This window comes from Coregonus clupeaformis, unplaced genomic scaffold (assembly GCF_020615455.1).
Source record: "Coregonus clupeaformis isolate EN_2021a unplaced genomic scaffold, ASM2061545v1 scaf0645, whole genome shotgun sequence".
Classification (NCBI taxonomy): domain Eukaryota; kingdom Metazoa; phylum Chordata; class Actinopteri; order Salmoniformes; family Salmonidae; genus Coregonus; species Coregonus clupeaformis.
Window position 1 is genome coordinate 65,306 of NW_025534100.1, and position 27,682 is coordinate 92,987.

The 27,682-nt window shown below is 45.2% G+C and overlaps 1 protein-coding gene across 3 annotated transcripts in view; it reads right to left on the reverse strand.

The window, feature by feature from the left end:
• The window catches only part of LOC121554123 (SH3 domain-containing protein 19), a 75,208-nt gene that overhangs the window by 30,497 nt on the left and 17,029 nt on the right, over positions 1 to 27,682 (reverse strand). For all 3 annotated transcript variants that reach the window (XM_041867568.1, XM_041867567.1, XM_041867566.1), the window contains exons 2-7: positions 26,864 to 26,897; positions 23,874 to 23,914; positions 23,521 to 23,569; positions 14,029 to 14,164; positions 4,297 to 4,486; positions 1,670 to 3,049 (exon numbers count right to left, since the gene is read on the reverse strand). In XM_041867568.1, coding sequence (XP_041723502.1) covers positions 1,670 to 3,049; positions 4,297 to 4,486; positions 14,029 to 14,164; positions 23,521 to 23,569; positions 23,874 to 23,914; positions 26,864 to 26,897 — 1,830 coding nt within the window. The remainder of the gene's footprint in view (positions 1 to 1,669; positions 3,050 to 4,296; positions 4,487 to 14,028; positions 14,165 to 23,520; positions 23,570 to 23,873; positions 23,915 to 26,863; positions 26,898 to 27,682) is intronic.

The following is a 27,682-nucleotide window of genomic DNA, read 5'->3' on the forward strand; positions in this document are numbered from 1 at the left end:
ACTAAGCCACTCAGGAACAATCAAGGTTGTCTTGGTAATCAACTCCAGTGTAGATCTGACCCTGTGTTTTCGGCTAACGTCCTGCTGAAAGGTGACTTTCAAATCAAATCAAATGTTAACTGTCACATGCGCCGAATACAACAGGTGTGTAGACCTTACAGTGAAATGCTTACTTACAAGCCCTTAACCAACAATGCAGTTTTAAGAAATAGAGCTAAGAAAATATTGACTAAATAAACTAGAGTAAAAAAAGTAATAACAATAACATGTATATACAGGGGGTACCGGTACAGAGTCAATGTGCGGGGGTACAGGTTAGTCGAGGTAATATGTACATGTAGGTAGGGGTAAAGTGACTATGCATAGATAATAAACAGTGAGTAGCAGCAGTGTAAAAACAAAGGGGGGATGTCAATGTAAATAGTCCTGGTGGCCATTTGATTAATTGTTAATTGTTCAGGAGTCTTATGGCTTGGGGGTAGAAGCTGTTAAGGAGCCTTTTGGACCTAGACTTGGCGCTCTGGTACCGCTTGTCTCCCAGTGTCTGGTGTAAAGCAGACTGAACCAGGTTTTCCTCTAGGATTCTGCCTGTGCTTATAGCTGTATTCCGTTTCTTTTTATCCTAAAAAACTCCCTAGTCCTTGCCGATGACAAGCACACCCATAACATGACGCAGCCACCACCATGCTTGAAAATATGAAGAGTGGTACTCAGTGATGTGTTGTATTGGATTTTCCCCAAACATAACACTTTGTATTCAGGACATAAAGTTAATTGCTTTGCCACATTTTTTGCAGTTTTACTTTAGTGCCTTATTGCAAAAAGGATGCATGTTTTGGAATATTTGTATTCTGTAAAAGCTTCCTTCTTTTCACTCTGTCATTTAGGTAAGTATTGTGGAGTAACTACAATGTTGTTGATCCATCCTCAGTTTTCTCCTATCACAGCCATTAAACTCTAACTGTTTTAAAGTCACCATTGGCCTCATGGTGAAATCCCTGAGCGGTTTCCTTCCTCTCCGGCAACTGAGTTAGGAAGCCTGTATCTTTTGTAGTGACTGGGTGTATTGATACACCATCCAAAGTGCAATTAATAACTTCACCATGCTCAAAGGGATATTCAATGTCTGTTTATTGTTTTTTTTTACCCATCTACCAATAGGTGCCCTTCTTTTGCGAGGCATTGGAAAACCTCCCTGGTCTTTGTGGTTGAATCTGTGTTTGAAATTCACTGCTCGACTGATGGACCTTACAGATAATCATATGTGTGGGGTACAGAGATGAGGCAGTCATTCAAAAATCATGTTAAACACTATTATTGCACACAGAGTGAGTCTATGCAACTTATTATTTGACTTGTTAAGCAAACGTTTACCCCTGAACTTATTTAGGCTCGCCATAACAAAGGGGTTGAATACTTTTATTGACTCAAGACATTTCAGCTTTTCATTTTTTATGAATTTGTAAAAAAAAGTCTAAACAATCATTTTTGTTTCACTTGGTAGGTTGAGTAACAAATTAGGACTATTTCACGTTCTCTGACACACATCCTATAAAAAGAGAAAAACCCCACGTTTGATGAAAACAACTCAGTTAGCAGGCGTTCACACTTCTCAAACACACCGTTATATCGCAGCCATAGATAGCTTTAGTGCTCAACACACACTTACCACTCGCTCTACCGGATGACGTCATGGCAGTGGGCTTCCGAGCAACACAGGGTTTAGTGTTGGTGCTGTGGAGGTCTGCGGAGGGTTTAGTGTTGGTGCTGTGGAGGTCTGCAGAGGGTTTAGTGTTGGTGCTGTGGAGGTCTGCGGAGGGTTTAGTGTTGGTGCTGTGGAGGTCTGCGGAGGGTTTAGTGTTGGTGCTGTGGAGGTCTGCGGAGGGTTTAGTGTTGGTGCTGTGGAGGTCTGCGGAGGGTTTAGTGTTGGTGCTGTGGAGGTCTGCGGAGGGTTTAGTCCTGGGTGCTACTGGAGGTCTTGGAGGAGGACAGGGGATTGCGGGGGTCCCCTCTGTCTGCCCCGCCTGGCGGTCTGGTCTTAGGGGTTCAGAGGGGGGCTTTCTAGGGAGCAGGGGTCGGGGTGCAGGGACTGGGACAATAGGGTTAAGGGTAGAGACAGGAGCAAGGACGGGGGCACTTGAGGTGGTCTCACTGGGTTTGGGCTGGGCGGTGGTTGTATCAACAGTCAAGTTCACGGCCATCGCCACCGAGCCTCCCCCTTGCCAGAGTCCTTTGCAGGAGGAGGGTTTGGGGGCGACGGGAGGGGCCGGTTTGGGCGGGGCCTGGACTCTGTGATGGGGTTCAGGTCTTCCCCGCCCTAGCAACGCTCCGTTGTCTCCATGGCTATCATCTGTACGGTTACCGTGGTCCTCTACCTGTTGCTGCAGCTCGAAGGCTTGTATCCTGGCTCTCAGAGTACCCATGTCTTCCTCCTCCTCTTCTCCTCCCGAGTCGCTCTCTCCGTTGTCGTTGCTATGGTGATCAGGGAAGCCCCAATCATCAGAGCTGAAAGCGTCCAGGAGCTCCTGAAGGTATTTCCCCTCCTGATGACTCAAATCCTGGTTCTCTGTGACCTCACTTCCAGTCTGTCCCAGCCTCACCAGGGTCTGAACCTTGACCTCTCGCCTGATTGGTCGAAGGCTATTCTTTGTGCGAGGGTGTGGCCTGGGATGGTTATGGAGCAGAGGAGGGGCGGAGGGAGTTGTCAAGGCAACAGTTGAATGAGGTGGCGGGACCAAGGAGGACTGCACCCAATGGTCGGTCTGGCTGCCAGAGGCAGAGGTCAGAGGTGAGAAAGGATCAGAGGTCAAGAGATCGCTGTGAAACGCTGCTGGTCTGGTGTCCTCGGTGTGTCTGCTGGTCGGAGTGTGTGTGTGTAGTGCTGGACTGTCTTCTAGGAAGAGCAGAGAGTCGACAGTAGCAGTAGCAGCCCACGTCGTGTCATCACCGTGCGACGTTGTGTCATCAGCGTGCGAAGTCGTGTCATCAGCGTGCGACGGTTTGGATATAAAGGGATAAGAAGGTCTGGGAGGCTTTGGAGCTCTCCTGGCTACAAACAAACATCAATTCACACATTGAAGCAACAAGCACCAGTACAAGTAGGATGAATTTGACCTAATGTCAGATGTTGGACCCCAAAACAGCCTCTCAACCATACCTCAAAACATGAAACTAATCTAGAACTCCACACCCCAAAACAGCCTCTCAACCATACCTCAAAACATGAAACTAATCTAGAACTCCACACCCCAAAACAGCCTCTCAACCATACCTCAAAACATGAAACTAATCTAGAACTCCACACCCCAAAACAGCCTCTCAACCATACCTCAAAACATGAAACTAATCTAGAACTCCACACCCCAAAACAGCCTCTCAACCATACCTCAAAACATGAAACTAATCTAGAACTCCACACCCCAAAACAGCCTCTCAACCATACCTCAAAACATGAAACTAATCTAGAACTCCACACCCCAAAACAGCCTCTCAACCATACCTCAAAACATGAAACTAATCTAGAACTCCACACCCCAAAACAGCCTCTCAACCATACCTCAAAACATGAAACTAATCTAGAACTCCACAACCTCAAAACAGCCTCTCAACCATACCTCAAAACATGAAACTAATCTAGAACTCCACACCCCAAAACAGCCTCTCAACCATACCTCAAAACATGAAACTAATCTAGAACTCCACACCCCAAAACAGCCTCTCAACCATACCTCAAAACATGAAACTAATCTAGAACTCCACACCCCAAAACAGCCTCTCAACCATACCTCAAAACATGAAACTAATCTAGAACTCCACACCCCAAAACAGCCTCTCAACCATACCTCAAAACATGAAACTAATCTAGAACTCCACACCCCAAAACAGCCTCTCAACCATACCTCAAAACATGAAACTAATCTAGAACTCTACACCCCAAAACAGCCTCTCAACCATACCTCAAAACATGAAACTAATCTAGAACTCCACACCCCAAAACAGCCTCTCAACCATACCTCAAAACATGAAACTAATCTAGAACTCCACACCCCAAAACAGCCTCTCAACCATACCTCAAAACATGAAACTAATCTAGAACTCCACACCCCAAAACAGCCTCTCAACCATACCTCAAAACATGAAACTAATCTAGAACTCCACACCCCAAAACAGCCTCTCAACCATACCTCAAAACATGAAACTAATCTAGAACTCCACACCCCAAAACAGAACTCTAGGAACTGATTAATATGTGCTTTCGACCTCCCCTCCCCCCTCCTCCTCCTCCCCCTCTCTTACCCACTGAGCCTCTCTGGACTGGGGCGTGACTGTGGGTTGGAACTGAGGATTCAGGTCCGGTGTCAGTCTGCGTGGCGATGGTAGTCGTGGAGACGGAGCGTAGGGATGATGAGGAAGAGGAGGAGGGAGGCAACCCTTGAACCTGTTCCTGTCTCTTCTCTCTAATCACCTCATCATAGGACGGGGGAGGCTGGGGGAGGGAGGGAGAGAGTGAGGGAGAAAGAACCCAGATTATAGCAAATCATCCAATCGACCCCAAAGTGTGTCAGGGCTAAACACAGTGAACATATTTAAAGAGATATTGAAAACCTCGACAGGAATTTATTAGGGTTGGGTGATGTCAACCTTGGTCGATTATCATAAAACATTGTGATATACGATGGTTTTGCCCCCCCACGCCTGATTCACACGGTTACTACATGATGTCATCAAGGCAAAAGGGTGGCTACTTTTAAGAATCTCAAATATAAAATATATTTTGATTTTTGAAACACTTTTTTGGTTACTACATGATTCCATATGTGTTATTTCATAGTTTTGATGTATTCACTATTATTGTACAATGTAGAAAATAGTAAAAAATAAAGAAAAACCCTGGAATGAGTAGGTGTGTCCAAACTTTTGACTGGTACTGTATATACAGTTGAAGTCGGAAGTTTACATACACCTTAGCCAAATACATTTAAATTCAGTTTTTCACAATTACTGACATTTAATCCTAGTAAAACTTCCCTGTCGTAGGTCAGTTAGGATCACCACTTTATTTTAAGAATGTGAAATGTCAGAATAATAGTAGAGAGAATGATTTATTTCAGCTTTTATTTTATTCATCACATTGCCAGTGGGTCAGAAGTTTACATACACTCAATTCGTATTTGGTAGCATTGCCTTTAAATTGTTTAACTTGGGTCAAACGTTTCGGGTAGCCTTCCATAAGCTTCCCACAATAAGTTGGGTGAATTTTGGCCCATTCCTCCTGACAGAGCTGGTGTAACTGAGTCAGGTTTGTAGGCCTCCTTGCTCGCACACGCTTTTTCAGTTCTGCCCACACATTTTCTATAGGATTGAGGTCAGGGCTTTGTGATGGCCACTCCAATACCTTGACTTTGTTGTCCTTAAGCCATTTTGCCACAACTTTGGAAGTATGCTTGGGGTCATTGTCCATTTGGAAGTTTTAACTTCCTGACTGATGTCTTGAGATGTTGCTTCAATATATCCACATAATTTTCCTTCCTCATGATGCCATCTATTTTGTGAAGTGCACCAGTCCCTCCTGCAGCAAAGCACCCCCCACAGCAGGATGCTGCCACCCCGTGCTTCACGGTTGGGATGGTGTTCTTCGGCTTGCAAGTTCCCCCTTTTTCCTCCAAACATAACGATGGTCATTATGGCCAAACAGTTCTATTTTTGTTTCATCAGACCAGAGGACATTTCTCCAAAAAGTACGATCTTTGTCCCCATGTGCAGTTGCAAACCATAGTCTGGCTTTTTTATGGCAGTTTTGGAGCAGTGGCTTCTTCCTTACTGAGCGGCCTTTCAGGTTATGTCGATATAGGACTTGTTTTACTGTGGATATAGATACTTGTGTACCTGTTTCCTCCAGCATCTTCACAAGGTCCTTTGCTGTTGTTCTGGGATTGATTTGCACTTTTCGCACAAAAGTACATTCATCTCTAGGAGACAGAACGCGTCTCCTTCCTGAGCGGTATGACGGCTGCATGGTCCCATGGTGTTTATACTTGCGTACTATTGTTTGTACAGATGAACGTGGTACCTTCAGGCGTTTGGAAATTGCTCCCAAGGATGAACCAGACTTGTGGAGGTCTACAATTGTTTTCTGAGGTCTTGGCTGATTTCTTTTGATTTTCGCATGATGTCAAGCAAAGAGGCACTGAGTTTAAAGGTAGGCCTTGAAATACATCCACAGGTACACCACCAATTGACTCAAATGATGTCAATTAGCCTATCAGAAGCTTCTAAAGCCATGACATCATTTTCTGGAATTTTCCATGCTGTTTAAAGGCACAGTCAACTTAGTGTATGTAAACTTCTGACCCACTGGAATTGTGATACAGTGAACTACAAGTGAAATAATCTGTCTGTAAACAATTGTTGGAAAAATGACTTGTGTCATGCACAAAGTAGATGTCCTAACCGACTTGCCAAAACTATAGTTTGTTAACAAGACATTTGTGGAGTGGTTGAAAAACGAGTTTTAATGACTCCAACCTAAGTGTATGTAAACTTCCAACTTCAACTGTATATATATTTTAGATGGTAAAACGTTTTCAATGTAAACTTAAATGACTAAAACCAGATATAAAGTCTGTAGAAAAGATAATGGTGCAATATATAAATTATAAATAAATACAATATATTTTCAAATAAGAATTTTAATTAATCTTTTTTAATTTTTGGTATTTATCCCCTTTTTCCTCCCAATTTCAATCTTGTCTCATCGCTGCAACTCCCCAACGGACTCGGGAGAGGCGAAGGTGGAGTCATGCATCCTCCGAAACATGACCCGCCTAACCTCGCTCCTTAACACCCGTCAGCTTAACCTGGATGCCAGCCGCACCAATGTGTCAGAGGAAACACTGTTCAACTGGTGACTGGGGTCAGCCTGCAGGCACCTGGCCCGCCACAAGGAGTCGCTAGGGCGAGATGAGCCAAATAAAGCCCCCCATGCCAAACCCTCCCCTAACCTGGACGACGCTGGGTCAAACCCTCCCCTAACCCGGACGACGCTGGGCCAAGCCCTCCCCTAACCCGGACGACACTGGGCCAAACCCTCCCCTAACCCGGACAACGCTGGGCCAAACCCTCCCCTAACCTGGACGACGCTGGGCCAAACCCTCCCCTAACCTGGACGACGCTGGGCCAAACCCTCCCCTACCCTGGACGACGCTGGACCAAACCCTCCCCTAACCCGGACGACGCTGGACCAAACCCTCCCCTAACCCGGACGACGCTGGGCCAAGCCCTCCCCTAACCCGGACAACGCTGGGCCAAACCCTCCCCTAACCTGGACGACGCTGGGCCAAACCCTCCCCTACCCTGGACGACGCTGGACCAAACCCTCCCCTAACCCGGACGACGCTGGACCAAACCCTCCCCTAACCCGGACGACGCTGGACCAAACCCTCCCCTAACCCGGATGACGCTGGGCCAAACCATCCACTAACCCGGACGACACTGGGCCAAAACCTCCCCTAACCCGGACGACACTGGGCCAATTTGCCACGGCCGGTTGTGGCACAGCCCGGGAATGAACCCGGGTCTGCGATGCTGCGCCACTCGGGAGGCCCAAAATAAGATCATCTTTGAGAACTAACAATCACCAAAATAAAAACTAGACAGTCAGGTCTGTGAACTTCACTGTTGATACAACCACCGCCCAAGCCCAAACATGTCATGGCATGGGACCCCCATTGATTTAGTTATAATCACTCAGATGACATAAGAACACGGAATAAGCTATGGCAAAATGTGTAGAATTGCAGGAAATTTGCTTTAAAGGCTCAGCGCACTCAAAAACGTGATTTTCATGTTTTTCAAAATTATATTTCCAAACTATGAGGACGAAATAACACTGACTTTTTTTTTTTTTTTTTTTCAATTTAAAGTTTTATTAAGTTTTCAATCAACCAACCAAACACATTCCACATTCACAGATGTGAATAAAAAAAAATAAAAAAAATAATAATAATAAAAAATTGTTTTATATATGTATATATATATATACACATACATATATATACATACATACATACATACATACACACACAAATAATAATTATAACAAAATTTAAATTATAGAACTTGCAGCAGCACTATCAAGGTTCTTATTAGCTATTTCCAGCCTTAGCTGAGATGACGAGCCAATAATTAGTTTTTAGGTTTTACAGCACCTTACACAACACGCATCTGCCCATCTCCCTGATTCCCCATTCACTCTGTCCAATTTGAAATATAGTTGAGTAGTGGAGACCAGAGTCTATCAAACTTGGGCTGTCTCTTGTGGAGGTCATAAGTGAGCTTTTCAAGAGGGAGAAAGTCAACAATCTGGTCAATCCACATTTTAAATGTAGGAGAAGTATTAGAGGCCCACAATAGAAGAATACATTTCTTAGCAAAGTATGTAATGGTCATGAGCAAATTTTCTCTGTCAGGATCAAGAACAAAGTCCTGCTGGGCATTAAGAAGATAGAGACACGGGGTCATATCAAACTGTACATCTAGTATTTTCTGTGCAGCAGTATGTATAGATTGCCAAAATCTGGCAATCTCTCTGCAGCTCCAAAATACATGCATATAGGTTCCACTTTCAGAGGTACATCTATTACAATTAGGAGAAATGTCTGTTTTCATTTTATGGAGTCTCAGGGGAGTGTAATAAAATTTGTAAAAAATTTGTAATTAGATTCTTTCATTTTTACATTAGTAGAGGAGCAGTATACCCTGTCGCAAACCTCCGCCCATAACTCATCACTGATAGTCAGACCAAGGTCCTTTTCCCATATTATTTTCAAAGGAGTAAGGAGGATCCTCCTTTCTCAGAAAGGAGTCTATAGATATAGGATATTTTGCCTTTAATGGATTGTGCTGTGACAAGAAGGGTTTCAACTTCATTCAACTGAGTTCTAAACCTCCTCTTGGAAGTAAATGAGGAGATGACATGTCTAATTTGTAGATATTTTAAAAAATGGGATCTTGGCACATTGAATTCATTGCAGAGCTCTTGAAAGGATTTCAGTGTAGTGGTCTTCTGATGAAATAGGTCTGAAAAGGTCCTGATTCCTAGAGTATGCCAAAGATTAAAGTTGGCATCTCTCAGGGCTTTTGGCAAGTCTGGGTTGCCTACTATAGGCGAGTGAGAACATATTTGGGAGGAGATGCCCAAGTATTTCTTACAGTCCCTCCACGCTCGTAGGGTACTGTAAATCACAAATGTTTTGGCTATGTTGCCCACTTCACTAAAGTTATCAATGAATATAGTTGAGCTTAGTGGCAATGAACCACAAGATTGGGCTTCTATCTGGCTCCACGTTGACTCTTGTCTGTTTGTGATCCATGTTAGCATGTTGCGGATTTGGGCAGACCAGTAGTACAATTGAAGGGAGGGAAGGGCAAGACCACCCTTAGATTCAGGTTTCGATAGAGTGGAAAGCTTGATCCTAGGTTTTTTATTGCCCCATATAAATTTGGTGATGCTTTGGTTAATTGTTTTGAAAAAGGAAGCTGGGAGATAGCATGGGAGCATCTGAAATAAATAGTTCAGTCTAGGGAGGATGTTCATACGGATTACATTAATTCTTCCTACTAAGCTAATTGGGAGGGAGATCCAGGTTTGGAGGTTGTTCTTGATTTGATCCAGGAGTGGAAGATAATTCTCTTTGAAAAGCCTATTCAGATCTGGTGTTATGAATATCCCAAGGTATTGAAACCCCTGTGTCTTCCATTGGAATGGGCATAGTGTCTTCATAGAACTGGTGAGTATAATATTGAGAGGGCAGACAGTGGATTTATTAAAATTAATCTTATAACCTGAAAACGTGCCATACTGAGCAATTGTATCTAAGATGGGAGGAAGGGATTTCTCAGGGTTGGATATGTAGAGCAAGACATCATCCGCGTAAAGCGAAATCTTGTGCTGCAGGCCGCCTGCAGGAACACCCATAATACTTGGATTGCTCCTTATCAACTCTGCCAGAGGCTCCGCCCCCAACAAGTAGAGCAGGGGGACAGCGAGCACCCTTGTCTTGTGCCCCGTCCCAAAGGGAATCTGTCAGAGTTCAGTCCGTTAGTAGTCACCATAGCATTTGGATGAGAGTATAGTGATTTGATCCATTTAATAAAGTTTGGGCCCATGTTGAACTTCTCTAAGACTGAGAACAGAAAGCTCCACTCCATCCTGTCGAACGCCTTCTCAGCATCCAGTGAAGCCAGCAGGACAGGGGGTCTTCTGTGCGTTTACTTGATCAATAATATCAAAAAGACGGCGAATGTTATCAGAAGAGTATCTGTCTCTAATAAATCCCGTCTGGTCCGCTTTTATTATTTTGGGAAGAAGAGTGTTTAGTCTTTTGGCGAGCAATTTGGTGATTATTTTGTAGTCGAAATCCAACAAGCTTATGGGCCGGAAGGAGGAGCAGGATAGGGGATCCTTGTCTTTTTTGAGCAACACTGTAATGCGAGCTGTGTACATTGAGTCTGGGAGAACTCCGTTTTTGCAAAAATCCTCCAGCATTGGCATGAAAATAGGGCTAAGCTGGGGCCAAAAAGCTTTGTAGAACTCTCTGGGGAATCCATCTGGGCCTGGGGACTTGTTAGGTGGCATGGAGGTAATTGCCTCCAGGATCTCCTCAGGAGTGAAGGGGGAGTTGAGATCTTCTTGGTCGGTCTCTGATAGTTTAGGTAGCGAGATTCCCTCTAGGAAGGAGTGGAGTTCTGCCTCCGTGTGTTTTCTCTCAGAGGTATATAGTTTGCAGTAAAAATCATGAAAAGTTAAATTGATCTTTTTTGGATCATATGTGACCTCATCCTCTGCTGTTCGGATAGCCATAATTGTACGCTCTGACTGCTCTTTTTTTAATTGATAAGCAAGCAATCTACTAGGCCTATTGCTATACTCATGGTATTTCTGTTTAGTAAAGAAAACTTTTTTTTAATCTCCCGAGTATAGTCCAAATTCAGTTTGGCTTTGGCTGCTTTAAGTTGACTCCAGGAGGTGCTGTCTGGGGATTGTTTATGTACTTTTTCACAGCGTTCCAGCTCCCTCTCCAGATCTAGCCTGTGTGCTTCCATTGCTTTTTTCTTAGAGGAAGCATATGCAATTAGATGACCTCTTAGTGTGGCTTTAGCAGCGTCCCACATTGTGGCCGGAGAAACAGGAGAATCTTTGTTGTCTTGTGTGTAGTTGTCTATCCATGTAGTTACCAATGTATGGAATGCTTCGTTTGATAGCATGGAGGTGTTGAATTTCCAGCTCTTTGATCTCGGGATGTTTTTGCAGAGGTCAAAGCGGAGGTGGACAAAGGCGTGATCCGAAAGCGCTATGGGTCCGATTGTACACGTGGCTGAATTTATGAAACTCTTTGGGATAAAAATGTAATCTATACGGGAGTAGGTGTTATGGACATTAGAGTAGTATGTATAGACCATAGCTGAGCTATTAGTCTCTCTCCAGATATCTATCAGTCCCATCTCTTTAGTAAGAGAGTTCAACATCTTTGCAGATCTAGGATTTGTGGTGGTGATTTGAGATGATTTGTCTAGGGTTGGGTTCAGGGTACAATTAAAATCTCCGGCCAACACTCCAAAGGAAACACAATGCTCATTGAACAGAGTTATCATTTTCGACATAAAAGCAGGAGTATCTGTGTTAGGGGCGTATATGTTTAAGATAGTAATTGGTTGCCCATACAGTGACCCAGTTATCAAGATAAATCTCCCCTCCGGATCAGATATGTTTTTGTCAATTATGAATGGAACATTCTTATGGATAAGTATTGCTGTACCTCTACTGTTGGATTTGAAAGATGAGAAATACACCTGTCCCACCCAAGCTCTGCGGAGTTTGGCATGTTCAGCATCACAGAGGTGTGTCTCTTGCAATAGCGCAATGTCTGCTTTTTCCTTTTTTAGAGCACATAGTATCTTTTTCCGTTTTATTGCATGGCCTAGACCGTGGCAGTTCCATGTCAATAGATTTAAGGTACTAGTCATCGTCATCGAACAGTAATCAAACTTTAGTGCAAGTCATCTCTGGGTAAAGGTGGATCGTAGTTACAGCTGCGTTCACATAAAAGGAAAATAAATGGTTTACATAAAATAACAATCTCTGAACACCCCAGCCGAGTTCCCAAACAACTCGACATATCCCGTTGGATCTATTACCTCCCGCTCAGTCACAATTCTGTGTTCCAACAAAAAAAAAAGACCGGGAACAGTTAGCAACGCACAACGTCTCCCCCCTCCCCACCAAAGAAATGCCTCATCCTCTCCGCCCGCATTGAGTAACTGACAACGTAGCCCCCGTCCAGACCACATTAAGAAAGGGAGAAAATAAAATCAATAGCCCAGCCTACATACAGTAGGCCTAAGTTATAATATGGGGCCTATCCCTCTCAGCTAAAGGAACATAAATATAGATTGGACGGCTATAATGAAATTTAGCAGGGCGGTGGGTCTTTGGATATCGGCTATATGTTGTCTTACCTCCTTTAGTAATAACAGTAATCGCATTAATCGCATTTAGTCAATGGTCCATTTCTCATTGACCGGGGTTGTCTTTCAAAAAAGCGTTTTGCCTCTTCGGGAGTTTTGAAGTGTCGCAGGGCTCCTTGGTGAAGAATCCTGAGCTCGTTTGGGTATTTGAATCCCCTAAAGATGCCTCGGTCAATGGAGCATTTCTTCACCTCGTCAAACTCTCGGCGCTTTCGGCGTATTCCAGCTGACAGGTCCTGGAGTAAGGTGAGTTTGGCGTTTCCCACTGTAATGGTGTTGGTTTTCGCCGCCTGTAGGACTCGTTCCTTGTCGGTGAATCTCAGGAAACGATGGTGATTGGGCGCGGTGGTTGTCTGGCTGCTGGTGGGGGCCTCAGTGCTCGGTGAGCTCTCTCGAGTTCTATGGGCCTGTCGGTGGACAGGTGGAGCCACTCGGGAAGTTTGTCTTGCAGGTAGCGGATCAGTGGCATGTTTCCCTCTTCTTTTCGCCCAGATTTAATAGAACACAATTATTCCTTCGCCCCCTGTTTTCCAGGTCCTCTGTTTTCTCTTCCAGCTGCTCTATTTTTTTTTAGCATATGCTATTGTTTCCATGGCGTCTGTCAATAAGTTTTCCGTGGATAGGATTCGCCCCTCTGCCTCGTCCAGGCGCCCCGCGTTTATGGTTATCTTGTTGTTTATGTCAGGCAAGGCATTTTCCAGGATTGTCACCTTGCCCCCTATCGCACTGAGCTGAGCGTTAATGGCATCTAGTTTAGTGTTGAGTTCTGTACGTTGGGATCTCAGCTCAGAAAAGATGTCTTCGACAGAGTGCGAGGTTGGCATTCGTTGGGCCTCGGGGGGGGACGGGTCCTCTTTCTCCTGGCTAATGGCGCTAGCTTTTTCTGAAGCTAGCTGCTTCTTGGAGGCTTTTTCCGTCGCTAGTACTCGAGTCCGGGTAAAAATGTCACCTGTAGTGTTGCCTTTTGAAGCCGCCATGACTTTTTGACTAAAGCTAAATGAGTTTAAACTTGAAGTGGAGGTAAGATTAGGAATTGGAAACTACTTGTGCGGAGCTCCTAGTTCATGCGGCCATCTCGTTCAAGGGTCACGTGATCCCCCACACTCAGACATTTTGAAAATTATGATAATGCACTTTTTGTGTAAGAGTTGTTTGAAAAAAAAAATCCTGGAATTTCAGCCTGAACAGGTGGGATGGAACTTTTGCCCCACATCATGACATCACAATGTGATCTGATTATAATTGTCCCAGTCGGTATTCACGTAATAATAAGCAATTCCCCTCGACCACGCCCACAAATTGACGGAAAACCAACATTCAGGGTTAGTTACCTGTATAGTTGGAGGTATACTGCCTGCTCCAGGTCATAGTGGTGGGAGGAGGAGGAGGAGGAGGAGGAGGAAGAGGAGGGTTAGTTACCTGTATAGTTGGAGGTATACTGCTGCTCCAGGTCATAGTGGTGGGAGGAGGAGGAGGAGGAGGAGGAAGAGGAGGGTTAGTTACCTGTATAGTTGGAGGTATACTGCTGCCCCAGATCTGAGCGGCGGGAGGAGGGGGCGGAGGGAATCCCCCAGAAGCCCCGGGGAACCAGGTGTTAGACACCAGCGGCTCTGCTGAAAGGATGGTGATCTCTGGACGCCTGACGTAGAAATACAACACATAAGGAGGACATCAGCATAGAGCTAGGACAACATAGAGGACATCAGCATAGAGCTAGGACAACAGAGGACATCAGCGTAGAGCTAGGACAACATAGAGGACATCAGCATAGAGCTAGGACAACATAGAGGACATCAGCATAGAGCTAGGACAACATAGAGGACATCAGCATAGAGCTAGGACAACAGAGAGGACATCAGCATAGAGCTAGGACAACAGAGAGGACATCAGCATAGAGCTAGGACAACAGAGAGGACATCAGCATAGAGCTAGGACAACATAGAGGACATCAGCATAGAGCTAGGACAACATAGAGGACATCAGCATAGAGCTAGGACAACAGAGAGGACATCAGCATAGAGCTAGGACAACAGAGAGGACATCAGCATAGAGCTAGGACAACAGAGAGGACATCAGCATAGAGCTAGGACAACATAGAGGACATCAGCATAGAGCTAGGACAACATAGAGGACATCAGCGTAGAGCTAGGACAACATAGAGGACATCAGCATAGAGCTAGGACAACATAGAGGACATCAGCATAGAGCTAGGACAACAGAGAGGACATCAGCATAGAGCTAGGACAACAGAGAGGACATCAGCATAGAGCTAGGACAACATAGAGGACATCAGCATAGAGCTAGGACAACATAGAGGACATCAGCATAGAGCTAGGACAGCATAGAGGACATCAGCATAGAGCTAGGACAACATAGAGGACATCAGCATAGAGCTAGGACAACAGAGAGGACATCAGCATAGAGCTAGGACAACATAGAGGACATCAGCATAGAGCTAGGACAACATAGAGGACATCAGCCTGGAGCTAGGACAACATAGAGGACATCAACCTGATGGAGAAATAGAAGAGAAAGATACATACAGGTAACTGCCAAAATAAAGGAAACAGTAACATAGTGTCTTAAAGGGTTGGAACCAAAAATAATTATTTTCCTGAACAGAACCTTTATTTATAGCAAATTGTATTTTTCTGTAATAGCATCACAATGACAGACAAACACCCACCCACACACACACACACTGTGCAGCCAGTCACTATGGACATGTTGCGAGAGGGGAGAGAGTGAGAGAGGGTTGAGGAGGAGTCTTGGCTTGAAGCGCTGGGCATCTTGTTATGACATGCATTATCTGAATTAGGCCCACAGAATTATACCTACGGAGGAGCGGCTTCTATGGAGGAACTTTGAATGTCTTTGTACTTCCAAGAGTTGGCTTAACGTTGGGCCAGAGCAAACGTTAGCTAGACAGCTAGCTTGTGCGTGCAGAGCGGCACTACAATTAAAAACACGTCTTACGATTTTTGTAATTAATAAACCCAAAGTGAAACGTGATAACTATAGTATCCTTAACTAGCATTGAAAAAGTGAATCCATTCTTCTCTATTTAAACATCTCTCTCCCTAATTTCTGAATCACCCTTGTAACGTCGTCAGTAGGCTACAGTAACCTATGCTTCGGAGGGGAAGAGGCAGGTAGCCTACATACACGCACACAAAGGCAAAGATTTCCAGCAGGCGCTGGAATGAGTGACCGAGTGAGAGCTTTGCATAGGTGCTTTGTTGCGATTTTTGTGGGACTGGAAAAAAAAAAATGCCCGGGAACGTAACCAGTTCCCATGATTTTAAAATAACGGTTTGGATTACGGAACAGTATAGTTCACTTTGGTTTCCGGTTCTGATTCTGTTCTTTCCCGGTTTTGTTGCAAATGCAAAAATGCACTATTTCTCAACGTCATATGGTAGCTAGCTCAAGCTGGCTAACGTTAGCCACACCTCATGCTCTTCTAGTCACAGGCTCTGGTGCCTTCTTGCCGTGGGCTCAAAACGAACGAGAAAATCCTACCTGCTCTAATTGTGTAGTACCTCGTCTGTTCTCCTTTTTACTTTTTGATGAGGGGTGGTCGTTTGACCGCGGACCCGTTACGGACGCAGGCAATAAGGCAGTGATCGCTGAGATCCTGGTTGAAGACAGCGCAGGTGTATTTAGAGGGTAAGTTAGTCAGGATGATATCTATGAGGGTGCCCATGTTTATGGATTTAGGGTTGTACCTGGTAGGTTCCTTGATAATTTGTGTGAGATTGAGGGCATCTAGTTTGGATTGTAGGACGGCCGGGGTGTTAAGCATATCCCAGTTTAGGTCACCAAGCAGTACGAACTCTGAGGATAGATGGGGGGCAATCAGTTCACATATGGTGTCCAGGGCACAGCTGGGGGCTGAGGGGGGTCTGTAGCAAGCGGCAACAGTGAGAGACATTTCTGGAAAGGTGGATTTTTAGAAGTAGAAGCTCAAACTGTTTGGGCACAGACCTGGATAGTATGATAGAGCTCTGCAGGCTATCTCTACAGTAGATTGCAACCCCACCCCCTTTGGCAGTTCTATCTAGATGGAAAATGTTGTAGTTGGGGATGGACATTTCTGAATTTTTGGTGGCCTTCCTAACCCGGGATTCAGACACTGCTAGGACATCAGGGTTGGCGGAGTGTGCTAACGCAGTGAATAACTCAAACTTAGGGAGGAGGCTTCTGATATTAACATGCAAGAAACCAAGGCTTTTACGGTTACAGAAGTCAACAAATGATAGCTCCTGGGGAGTAGGAGTGATACTGGGGGCTACAGGGCCTGGGTTAACCTCTACATCACCAGAGGAACAGAGGAGGACTAGAATAAGGATACGGCTAAAGGCTTTAAGAACTGGTCTTCTAGTGCGTTGGGTACAGAGAATAAAGGGGGCAGATTTCCGGGCGTTGTAGAATAGATTCAGGGCATTATGTACAGACAAGGATATGGAAGGATATGACTACAGTGGAGGTAAACCTAAGCATTGGGTAACAATGAAAGAGATAGCATCACTGGAGGCACCGATTGAGCCCGTCTCGGCGTGTATGGGGGGTGGATCAAAGGAGCTTTTTGAGGCAGTTTGAGAATGACTTGGTTCTACAGTGAAATTGTATAATAAGAACTAACTGGAACAGCAATAGGCAAGGCATATTGACATGGGAGAGAGGCATAAAGCAATCACAGGTGTTATTAGAAAGAGCTAAGACAACAACTGGTAATGGCGATGAAAGTTTGGGCTGAACAGGACAGGGTACCGTGTAAAGGAACAGTCCAGCAGGCATCAGCTGTGCAGCTGAGTGATCATAAGGTCCAGTGAACAGCAATATGTGAGTCCGAGAGCAGTTCGAATTGGTGCTACAGCACAGGCAGACCAGTCGTGATGGATCGGCGGGGCTCCGTGTCGACTCTCGGAGGTCCCGTCCGGTTGACAGAGAGGTAGATAGCCGGGAGATGTGCCTGACTCGAGGCTAGCTCAAGGCTGATTAGCCAACATCAACATCCAGTTGGTTGCAGCTAGCTAGTTGCGATGATCATGTGTTAAAGGTCCAGTGATTTAGTGATTCCGATATGTTCTGGGTCGATAACGCGCTGTGCAGACAGTGCAGACTGGCCGATAATAGTCCAGGCTAGAGCTGGCTGGTAGGTAGTGCAGGCCACAGACAATGGTGAAAAAACCGCTAACGGTGGCTAATAGCAAGTTTCAACCTTGCAAGTTGATTTGTAACAATACATTCATAAAGTATTTGTGTGTACTGTAGGTTGGCAGGAAATGTAATTGAAACCAGTAGTCATGAGTGCAAACTATTTGGTTTAATTTGAAGTTATACATTTGAAGTTATTTCTGTTGGAGTTTACATTATAGTGAATAGGCTGGCTTGCCGGGTCCTCCATATTACATCACAGCCCGAAAAAAAAAAAAGAATCCCACATGACTTCGGCATTCTGACCAAAAATAGAAAATGTGAGGTGTAACTTTGCATTGGGACATTTGATGCGTATACTAATGCAAATCCATACGTTACATGTGGTTACATTTATGCTACCTACCCATTAATAGGGCGTTGGGCCACCACGATCCGCCAGAACAGCTTCAATGTGCCTTGGCAGAGATTCTACAAGTGTCTGGAACTCTATTGGAGGGATGCGACACCGTTCTTCCATGATAAATTCCATATTATATATATATATATATATACACACAGTGGGGAGAACAAGTATTTGATACACTGCCGATTTTGCAGGTTTTCCTACTTACAAAGCATGTAGAGGTCTGTAATTTTTATCATAGGTACACTTCAACTGTGAAAGACGGAATCTAAAAACAAAAATCCAGAAAATCACATTGTATGATTTTTAAGTAATTAATTTGCATTTTATTGCATGACATAAGTATTTGATACATCAGAAAAGCAGAACTTAATATTTGGTACAGACACCTTTGTTTGCAATTACAGAGATCATACGTTTCCTGTAGGTCTTGACCAGGTTTGCACACACTGCAGCAGGGATTTTGGCCCACTCCTCCATACAGACCTTCTCCAGATCCTTCAGGCTGTCGCTGGGCAATACGGACTTTCAGCTCCCTCCAAAGATTTTCTATTGGGTTCAGGTCTGGAGACTGGCTAGGCCACTCCAGGACCTTGAGATGCTTCTTACAGAGCCACTCCTTAGTTGCCCTGGCTGTGTGTTTTGGGTCGTTGTCATGCTGGAAGACCCAGCCACGACCCATCTTCAATGCTCTTACTGAGGGAAGGAGGTTGTTGGCCAAGATCTCGCGATACATGGCCCCATCCATCCTCCCCTCAATACGGTGCAGTCGTCCTGTTCCCTTTGCAGAAAAGCATCCCCAAAGAATGATGTTTCCACCTCCATGCTTCACGGTTGGGATGGTGTTCTTGGGGTTGTACTCATCCTTCTTCCTCCAAACACGGTGAGTAGAGTTTAGACCAAAAAGCTCTATTTCTGTCTCATCAGACCACATGACCTTCTCCAATTCCTCCTCTGGATCATCCAGATGGTCATTGGCAAACTTCAGATGGGCCTGGACATGCGCTGGCTTGAGCAGGGGGACCTTGCGTGCACTGCAGGATTTTAATCCATGACGGCGTAGTGTGTTACTAATGGTTTTCTTTGAGACTGTGGTCCCAGCTCTCTTCAGGTCATTGACCAGGTCCTGCCGTGTAGTTCTGGGCTAATCCATCACCTTCCTCATGATCATTGATGCCCCACGAGGTGAGATCTTGCATGGAGCCCCAGACCGAGGGTGATTGACCGTTATCTTGAACTTCTTCCATTTTCTAATAATTGCGCCAACAGTTGTTGCCTTCTCACCAAGCTGCTTGCCTATTGTCCTGTAGCCCATCCCAGCCTTGTGCAGGTCTACAATTTTATCCCTGATGTCCTTACACAGCTCTCTGGTCTTGGCCATTGTGGAGAGGTTGGAGTCTGTTTGATTGAGTGTGTGGACAGGTGTTTTTTATACAGGTAACGAGTTCAAACAGGTGCAGTTAATACAGGTAATGAGTGGAGAACAGGAGGGCTTCTTAAAGAAAAACTAACAGGTCTGTGAGAGCCGGAATTCTTACTGGTTGGTAGGTGATCAAATACTTATGTCATGCAATAAAATGCAAATTAATTACTTAAAAGTCATACAATGTGATTTTCTGGATTTTTGTTTTAGATACCGTCTCTCACAGTTGAAGTGTACCTATGATAACAATTACAGACCTCTACATGCTTTGTAAGTAGGAAAACCTGCAGAATCGGCAGTGTATCAAATACTTGTTCTCCCCACTGTATATACACTGCACAAAAATTATCAATGGAAATCAAATTTATCAACCCATGGTGGTCTGGATTTGGAGTCACCCTCAAAATTAAAGTGGAAAACCACACTACAGGCTGATCCAACTTTGATGTAATGTCCTTAAAACAAGTCAAAATGAGGCTCAGTAGTGTGTGTGGCCTCCACGTGCCTGTATGACCTCCCTACAACGCCTGGGCATGCTCCTGATGAGGTGGCGGATGGTCTCCTGAGGGATCTCCTCCCAGACCTGGACTAAAGCATCCGCCAACTCCTGGACAGTCTGTGGTGCAACGTGGCGTTGGTGGATGGAGCGAGACATGATGTCCCAGATGTGCTCAATTGGATTCAGGTCTGGGGAACGGGCGGGCCAGTCCATAGCATCAATGCCTTCCTCTTGCAGGAACTGCTGACACACTCCAGCCACATGAGGTCTAGCATTGTCTTGCATTAGGAGGAACCCAGGGCCAACCGCACCAGCATATGGTCTCACAAGGGGTCTGAGGATCTCATCTCGGTACCTAATGGCAGTCAGGCTACCTCTGGCGAGCACATGGAGGGCTGTACAGCCCCCCAAAGAAATGCCATCCCACACCATGACTGACCCACCGCCAAACCGGTCATGCTGGAGGATGTTGTAGGCAGCAGAACGTTCTCCACGGCGTCTCCAGACTCTGTCACGTCTGTCACATGTGCTCAGTGTGAACCTGCTTTCATCTGTGAAGAGCACAGGGCGCCAGTGGCGAATTTGCCAATCTTGGTGTTCTCTGGCAAATGCCAAACGTCCTGCACGGTGTTGGGCTGTAAGCATAACCCCCACCTGTGGACGTCGGGCCCTCATACCCCCCTCATGGAGTCTGTTTCTGACCGTTTGAGCAGACACATGCACATTTGTGGCCTGTTGGAGGTCATTTTGCAGGGCTCTGGCAGTGCTCCTCCTGCTCCTCCTTGCACAAAGGCGGAGGTAGCAGTCCTGCTGCTGGGTTGTTGCCCTCCTACGGCCTCCTCCACGTCTCCTGATGTACTGGCCTGTCTCCTGGTAGCGCCTCCATGCTCTGGACACTACGCTGACAGACACAGCAAACCTTCTTGCCAAAGCTCGCATTGATGTGCCATCCTGGATGAGCTGCACTACCTGAGCCACTTGTGTGGGTTGTAGACTCCGTCTCATGCTACCACTAGAGTGAAAGCACCGTCAGCATTCAAAAGTGACCAAAACATCAGCCAGGAAGCATAGGAACTGAGAAGTGGTCTGTGGTCACCACCTGCAAAACCAGTCCTTTATTGGGGGTGTCTTGCTAATTGCCTATAATTTCCACCTGTTGTCTATTCCATTTGCACAACAGCATGTGAAATGTATTGTCAATCAGTGTTGCTTCCTAAGTGGACAGTTTGATTTCACAGAAGTGTGATTGACTTGGAGTTACATTGTGTTGTTTAAGTGTTCCCTTTATTTTTTTGAGCAGTGTATATATATATATATATATATATATATATATATATATATATATATATATATACATACAGTGGGGAAAAAAAGTATTTTGTCAGCCACCAATTGTGCAAGTTCTCCCACTTAAAAAGATGAGAGAGGCATGTAATTTTCATCATAGGTACACGTCAACTATGACAGACAAATTGAGAATTTTTTTCTCCAGAAAATCACATTGTAGGATTTTTAATGAATTTATTTGCAAATTATGGTGGAAAATAAGTATTTGGTCACCTACAAACAAGCAAGATTTCTGGCTCTCACAGACCTGTAACTTCTTTAAGAGGCTCCTCTGTCCTCCACTCGTTACCTGTATTAATGGCACCTGTTTGAACTTGTTATCAGTATAAAAGACACCTGTCCACAACCTCAAACAGTCACACTCCAAACTCCACTATGGCCAAGACCAAAGAGCTGTCAAAGGACACCAGAAACAAAATTGTAGACCTGCACCAGGCTGGGAAGACTGAATCTGCAATAGGTAAGCAGCTTGGGTTGAAGAAATCAACTATGGGAGCAATTATTAGGAAATGGAAGACATACAAGACCACTGATAATCTCCCTCGATCTGGGGCTCCACGCAAGATCTCACCCGTGGGGTCAAAATGATCACAAGAACGGTGAGCAAAAATCCCAGAACCACACGGGGGACCTAGTGAATGACCTGCAGAGAGCTGGGACCAAAGTAACAAAGCCTACCATCAGTAACACACTACGCCGCCAGGGACTCAAATCCTGCAGTGCCAGACGTGTCCCCCTGCTTAAGCCAGTACATGTCCAGGCCCGTCTGAAGTTTGCTAGAGTGCATTTGGATGATCCAGAAGAGGATTGGGAGAATGTCATATGGTCAGATGAAACCAAAATATAACTTTTTGGTAAAAACTCAACTCGTCGTGTTTGGAGGACAAAGAATGCTGAGTTGCATCCAAAGAACACCATACCTACTGTGAAGCATGGGGGTGGAAACATCATGCTTTGGGGCTGTTTTTCTGCAAAGGGACCAGGACGACTGATTCGTGTAAAGGAAAGAATGAATGGGGCCATGTATCGTGACATTTTGAGTGAAGACCTCCTTCCATCAGCAAGGGCATTGAAGATGAAACGTGGCTGGGTCTTTCAGCATGACAATGATCCCAAACACACTGCCCGGGCAACGAAGGAGTGGCTTCGTAAGAAGCATTTCAAGATCCTGGAGTGGCTTAGCCAGTCTCCAGATCTCAACCCCATAGAAAATCTTTGGAGGGAGTTGAAAGTCCGTGTTGCCCAGCGACAGCCCCAAAACATCTCTGCTCTAGAGGAGATCTGCATGGAGGAATGGGCCAAAATACCAGCAACAGTGTGTGAAAACCTTGTGAAGACTTACAGAAAACATTTGACCTGTGTCATTGCCAACAAAGGGTATATAACAAAGTATTGAGAAACTTTTGTTATTGACCAAATACTTATTTTCCACCATAATTTGCAAATAAATTCATTAAAAATCCTACAATGTGATTTTCAGGATAATTTTTTCTCATTTTGTCTGTCATAGTTGACGTGTACCTATGATGAAAATTACAGGCCTCTGTCATCTTTTTAAGTGGGAGAACTTGCACAATTGGTGGCTGACTAAATACTTTCCCCCCCCCACTGTGTGTGTATATATATATATATATATATGTTGTTGTTTTTTTATAGTGGTGGAAAACGCAGTCTCAGGAGCCGCTCCAGAATCTTCCAGAAGTGTTCAATTGGGGTTGAGATCTGGTGACTGAGACACACACACACACACACACACACACACACACACACACACACACACACACACACACACACACGCCCTTTAAACCCCCTATGCTACTTTGAGACCCCTCTTTTCAAAGTTACTGAGATTTCTTCTTCTAGCCATTACAGCCAAAATAACGGGCAACTGGGCATTTTTATACATGACCCTAAGCATGATGGGATGTTAACTGCTTAATTAACTCAGGAAAAAAACACAGCAGTGTGTCAATATACTTCGTATCCCTCATTTCTTTACTTTGGCAGTTACCTGTATCGTTCATAGAAATAGACCAATATAGATAGTGTAGGATGTGTCTGTAGGATGTGTCTGTAGGATGTGTCTGTAGGATGTGTCTGTAGGATGTGTCTGTAGGATGTGTCTGTTTTCTTTACTCTGTAAAACGGAGATGTACTGACCTCCGGTCTCTGGGAGTACTCTCGCTCAGGGAAGTGGGTCTAGACGACGCTGAAAGAAACAACAGACAACTACTGACACCAGGGGAGATGACCTCACTATAGTACTGACAACAGTTCCCATATACAATATAACAACAACAGACTGCTACTGACACCAGGGGAGATGACCTCACTATAGTACTGACAACAGTTCCCATATAAAATATAACAACAACAGACTGCTACTAACACCAGGGGAGATGACTTTCACGATACATTTTGTAGCACAGACACAAACAATACAGAACTGCCCAGTCATCACTTGTTGTGTAGAGTAACAAAGGAGTGGTAAAAAGAGAGGGCTGCAGACTCACTCCTCTTAATGGCGGCCCTGATTGAGGACAGAGGTCCTTGGCTGGAAGAGAGGAAAGAAAAAAAAGTCAGTGATTACAGTTGGGGGTTCATTCACCTTCTGTATCTTACCATTAGAGAACACCCACCCAGCAAGGCGCTGAAGGCTTCTCTCCATGTACACAACACACATCTGGGCTTAAAATGATCTGAGCAGTTTCCTTTCCCTTTGTTGCATTCCTTCATACGCGGACCCAAGACTGATCAGCCTATACACTCTCCAACCTAGAGCTAAACGTGTGTTAAAAATCTACTAACATTGATTAAACCAGCAGGTAAAAGTGTATTCTGTGTATGTTTCATTTTAAGCTGTTCTGAAACATGCAGAGGTATGACCACACCAACACAACACCCCCTATAATCATTAGAAGCCTCCATAGAAACATTACTGCTGTTCTCTCTGCCTCCGCTCTCTCTCTCTCCATCTCTCTTTCCTTCCCTCAGAGGAAACCCAGAGTATTTAGGGAAAGATAACGGCGGAAAAGTCCTAGCTCATATCCTTCCGAGTGAAACTTCCCGACAAACAATCACAAAACAACGTTGAACGTTGACAAAGCTTACATACCCAAACTGTTGTAGAGTCTAGCAGTCCACTGTTCTCTCTTTATCCCTCTCTCTCTGCTCTACTCTCTGAGTCTACTGCTGGTTTCTACAGAGCTGAGCAATGTTGACTTGTAGCTGCTAACTATGTCCAGACCCATGAGTCACACATAACACATCCCAGCTAGCAGTCCACTTCTAACACGGGACGGGGAGGGGGAGGGTGAAGGAACACCCCCTTTACCCTCTTTGAACCTTCTTCTTTCCCTCCTCCTCCTCTCCCTCTACCTCCTCTCCTCCTCCTCTCCCTCTACTCCTCCTCTCCTTCTCCCTCTCCTCCTCCTCTCCCTCTCCTCCTCTACTCCTCTCCCTCTCCTCTACCTCTCCTCCTCTACTCCTCATCTCCTCTACCTCTCCTCCTCTACTCCTCCTCTCCTCTACCTCTCCTCCTCTACTCCTCCTCTCCTCTACCTCCTCTCCTCTCCTCTTCTACTCCTCCTCCTCTCCCTCCCTACCTCTCCTCTCCTCTACCTCTCCTCCTCTACTCCTCCTATCCTCTACCTCTCCTCCTCTACCCTCTACCTCTCCTCCTCTACTCCTCATCTCCTCTACCTCTCCTCCTCTACTCCTCCTCTCCTCTACCTCTCCTCCTCTACTCCTCATCTCCTCTCCTCTCCTCTCCTCTTCTACTCCTCCTTCTCCTCCTCCTCCACACTATTAACTTACATAAACCAGTATATACTTCCTGACATTGAACAACAATCTCCTAAACCTCTGGATAGAAGTTGCCTTCTAAGGTCTTCTAATATCAGGTTAGGCTAAACTGATCCCAGATCAGCGTCTGAAGAGGGGAAACTTCTATCCACCGCCAGAGTTACCTCTCCAGCCTGTTACCATGCCAACCGCCAGAGTTACCTCTCCAGCCTGTTACCATGCCAACCGCCAGAGTTACCTCTCCAGCCTGTTACCATGCCAACCGCCAGAGTTACCTCTCCAGCCTGTTACCATGCCAACCGCCAGAGTTACCTCTCCAGCCTGTTACCATGCCAACCGCCAGAGTTACCTCTCCAGCCTGTTACCATGCCAACCGCCAGAGTTACCTCTCCAGCCTGTTACCATGCCAACCGCCAGAGTTACCTCTCCAGCCTGTTACCATGCCAACCGCCAGAGTTACCTCTCCAGCCTGTTACCATGCCAACCGCCAGAGTTACCTCTCCAGCCTGTTACCATGCCAACCGCCAGAGTTACCTCTCCAGCCTGTTACCATGCCAACCGCCAGAGTTACCTCTCCAGCCTGTTACCATGCCAACCGCCAGAGTTACCTCTCCAGCCTGTTACCATGCCAACCGCCAGAGTTACCTCTCCAGCCTGTTACCATGCCAACCGCCAGAGTTACCTCTCCAGCCTGTTACCATGCCAACCGCCAGAGTTACCTCTCCAGCCTGTTACCATGCCAACCGACTGAAGCTGGAGCCACATAGTTCCAGGGTTGTGTCATAAGCAGTCCCGGCCCAACCTCAGCACCGCACCGGGATACTTAACTGCTACAGCTGTGAGATGGCTGAGCGAGAGAAAGTAGTCCCAGTTATGTTTTAAATAAAATAGTTTAAAAGGGGAATGGAAACACTTCCGGATGTAAAGCAAAGACATGTATTCATCCACTAATACAAAACATATGCTTGTAACACAGAAATGTTCAGTATTTTGATCTTGAACAACGTTTATTAGGAGGTATGGGAAGCGCCATCTTGAATTGCCATAGTAAAAGGTTTTACTATTCAAAATAAGCGAGACTCAATACGCTGTAAAAGTCTCTAGCTTCATTAGGATTAGTGGTGTTATTTATTGCATGTCATTTCATTTGAAAGGGTTGTTCTTAGCTTTCAAAATACTGTATGAATCATGTCTCCATATATGGTTGGACACCAGCAAATGATGCTAATTAATGGACGCAGAGGTCCTGGTCTCAGTAAATTCAGGAATTCCAAAACTATTTTACAGACGACGCAACAACGCCAATATGGCGATTTACATTTACAGTCAGCTGGTGTTCTAAAACTTGGTGTTTCCATTTCCCTTTTAAATGGTTAACCTGCTTTATGCGTCATGGAAATATTGTTCAGAAGGGTGATTTCACAGTTGTACAGTCCCAAACCAGCCAACCATATAAAACCACTAGCCATGAGAACAGCTCCTAGCCTGACAGCAAGCGTGTCCGCGCAAAGCAAGGTCATCAGTAATGGCAGAGGACAACTAGGCTGTATCCCAAACTGCAACCCCGTTCCCTTTATAGTGCACTACTTTTCCCCGGGGCTCATAGGGGCTCGGGTCAGAAGTATCGCACTATAGAGAGAATAGGGTGTGGTTTGGGAGACAGATTATATATGTCAGTCAAAACTGGCAGATCTCTCACCTGAGTCTTTGTTCTTTGTGCCTCTCTGAGCGCTCTGTGGAGAGAGAGAAATAGACAGAGAAAGAGAGAGAGTAAAGAGAGAGAGAAAAGAGAGAGAGAGAGAGAGGAGGAGAGAGGGGAGGAGAGAGGCCTTGGTCAAGATAACATCACACTAGCTCATTCATCTCTTCTCCCCTGTAACTCCTCCCTCGTTATTTCTGTAAAAAGGAGAATCGATTCTCAAGTCAAACAGGTCCAACAGAATAAAGACGGATAACTCCCCAGCATCTAAAGTTCCTCTGTCTCTGCTTCGGATAAAACAAACATCCACACAACGATTACAGCAGAACTCCAGCAGTTCTGGTGTATCTAACCTTTTCCAGAACGTAGCAGAGTAAACTGAAGACCCAGCGGAAAGAAAGTCAACCGCTGTCCAACGGAACTCTCCCTCTCTCTCTCTCTCTGTGTTCCAGAATGTGGAAATTATGATTGGAACCCTCTGCCATTCCCTGGATCTGGTTGGCTGGTTAAAATACACTGTAGCTGTGATTGGCTAGTGAGGGCTGAGTAGCAGAAAACACCAGCCAGTCAGTCTGGGGTAGTCAATGTTTCCAGCTGCACTATAACTTATTATAGCCTGTTAACTACAGCTCTGAGTGCAGAGAGTATAGAGGCTTAAAGTTTTAATATGCATGAGTTATAAACGCATTATCAAATCAAGACCATTATAAAACGGGGTGGTTCAAACCCTGAATGCTGATTGGCTGACAGCCGTGGTATATCAGACCGTATAAGACGGGTATGACAAAACATTTCATTTTTACTTCTCTAATTATAATA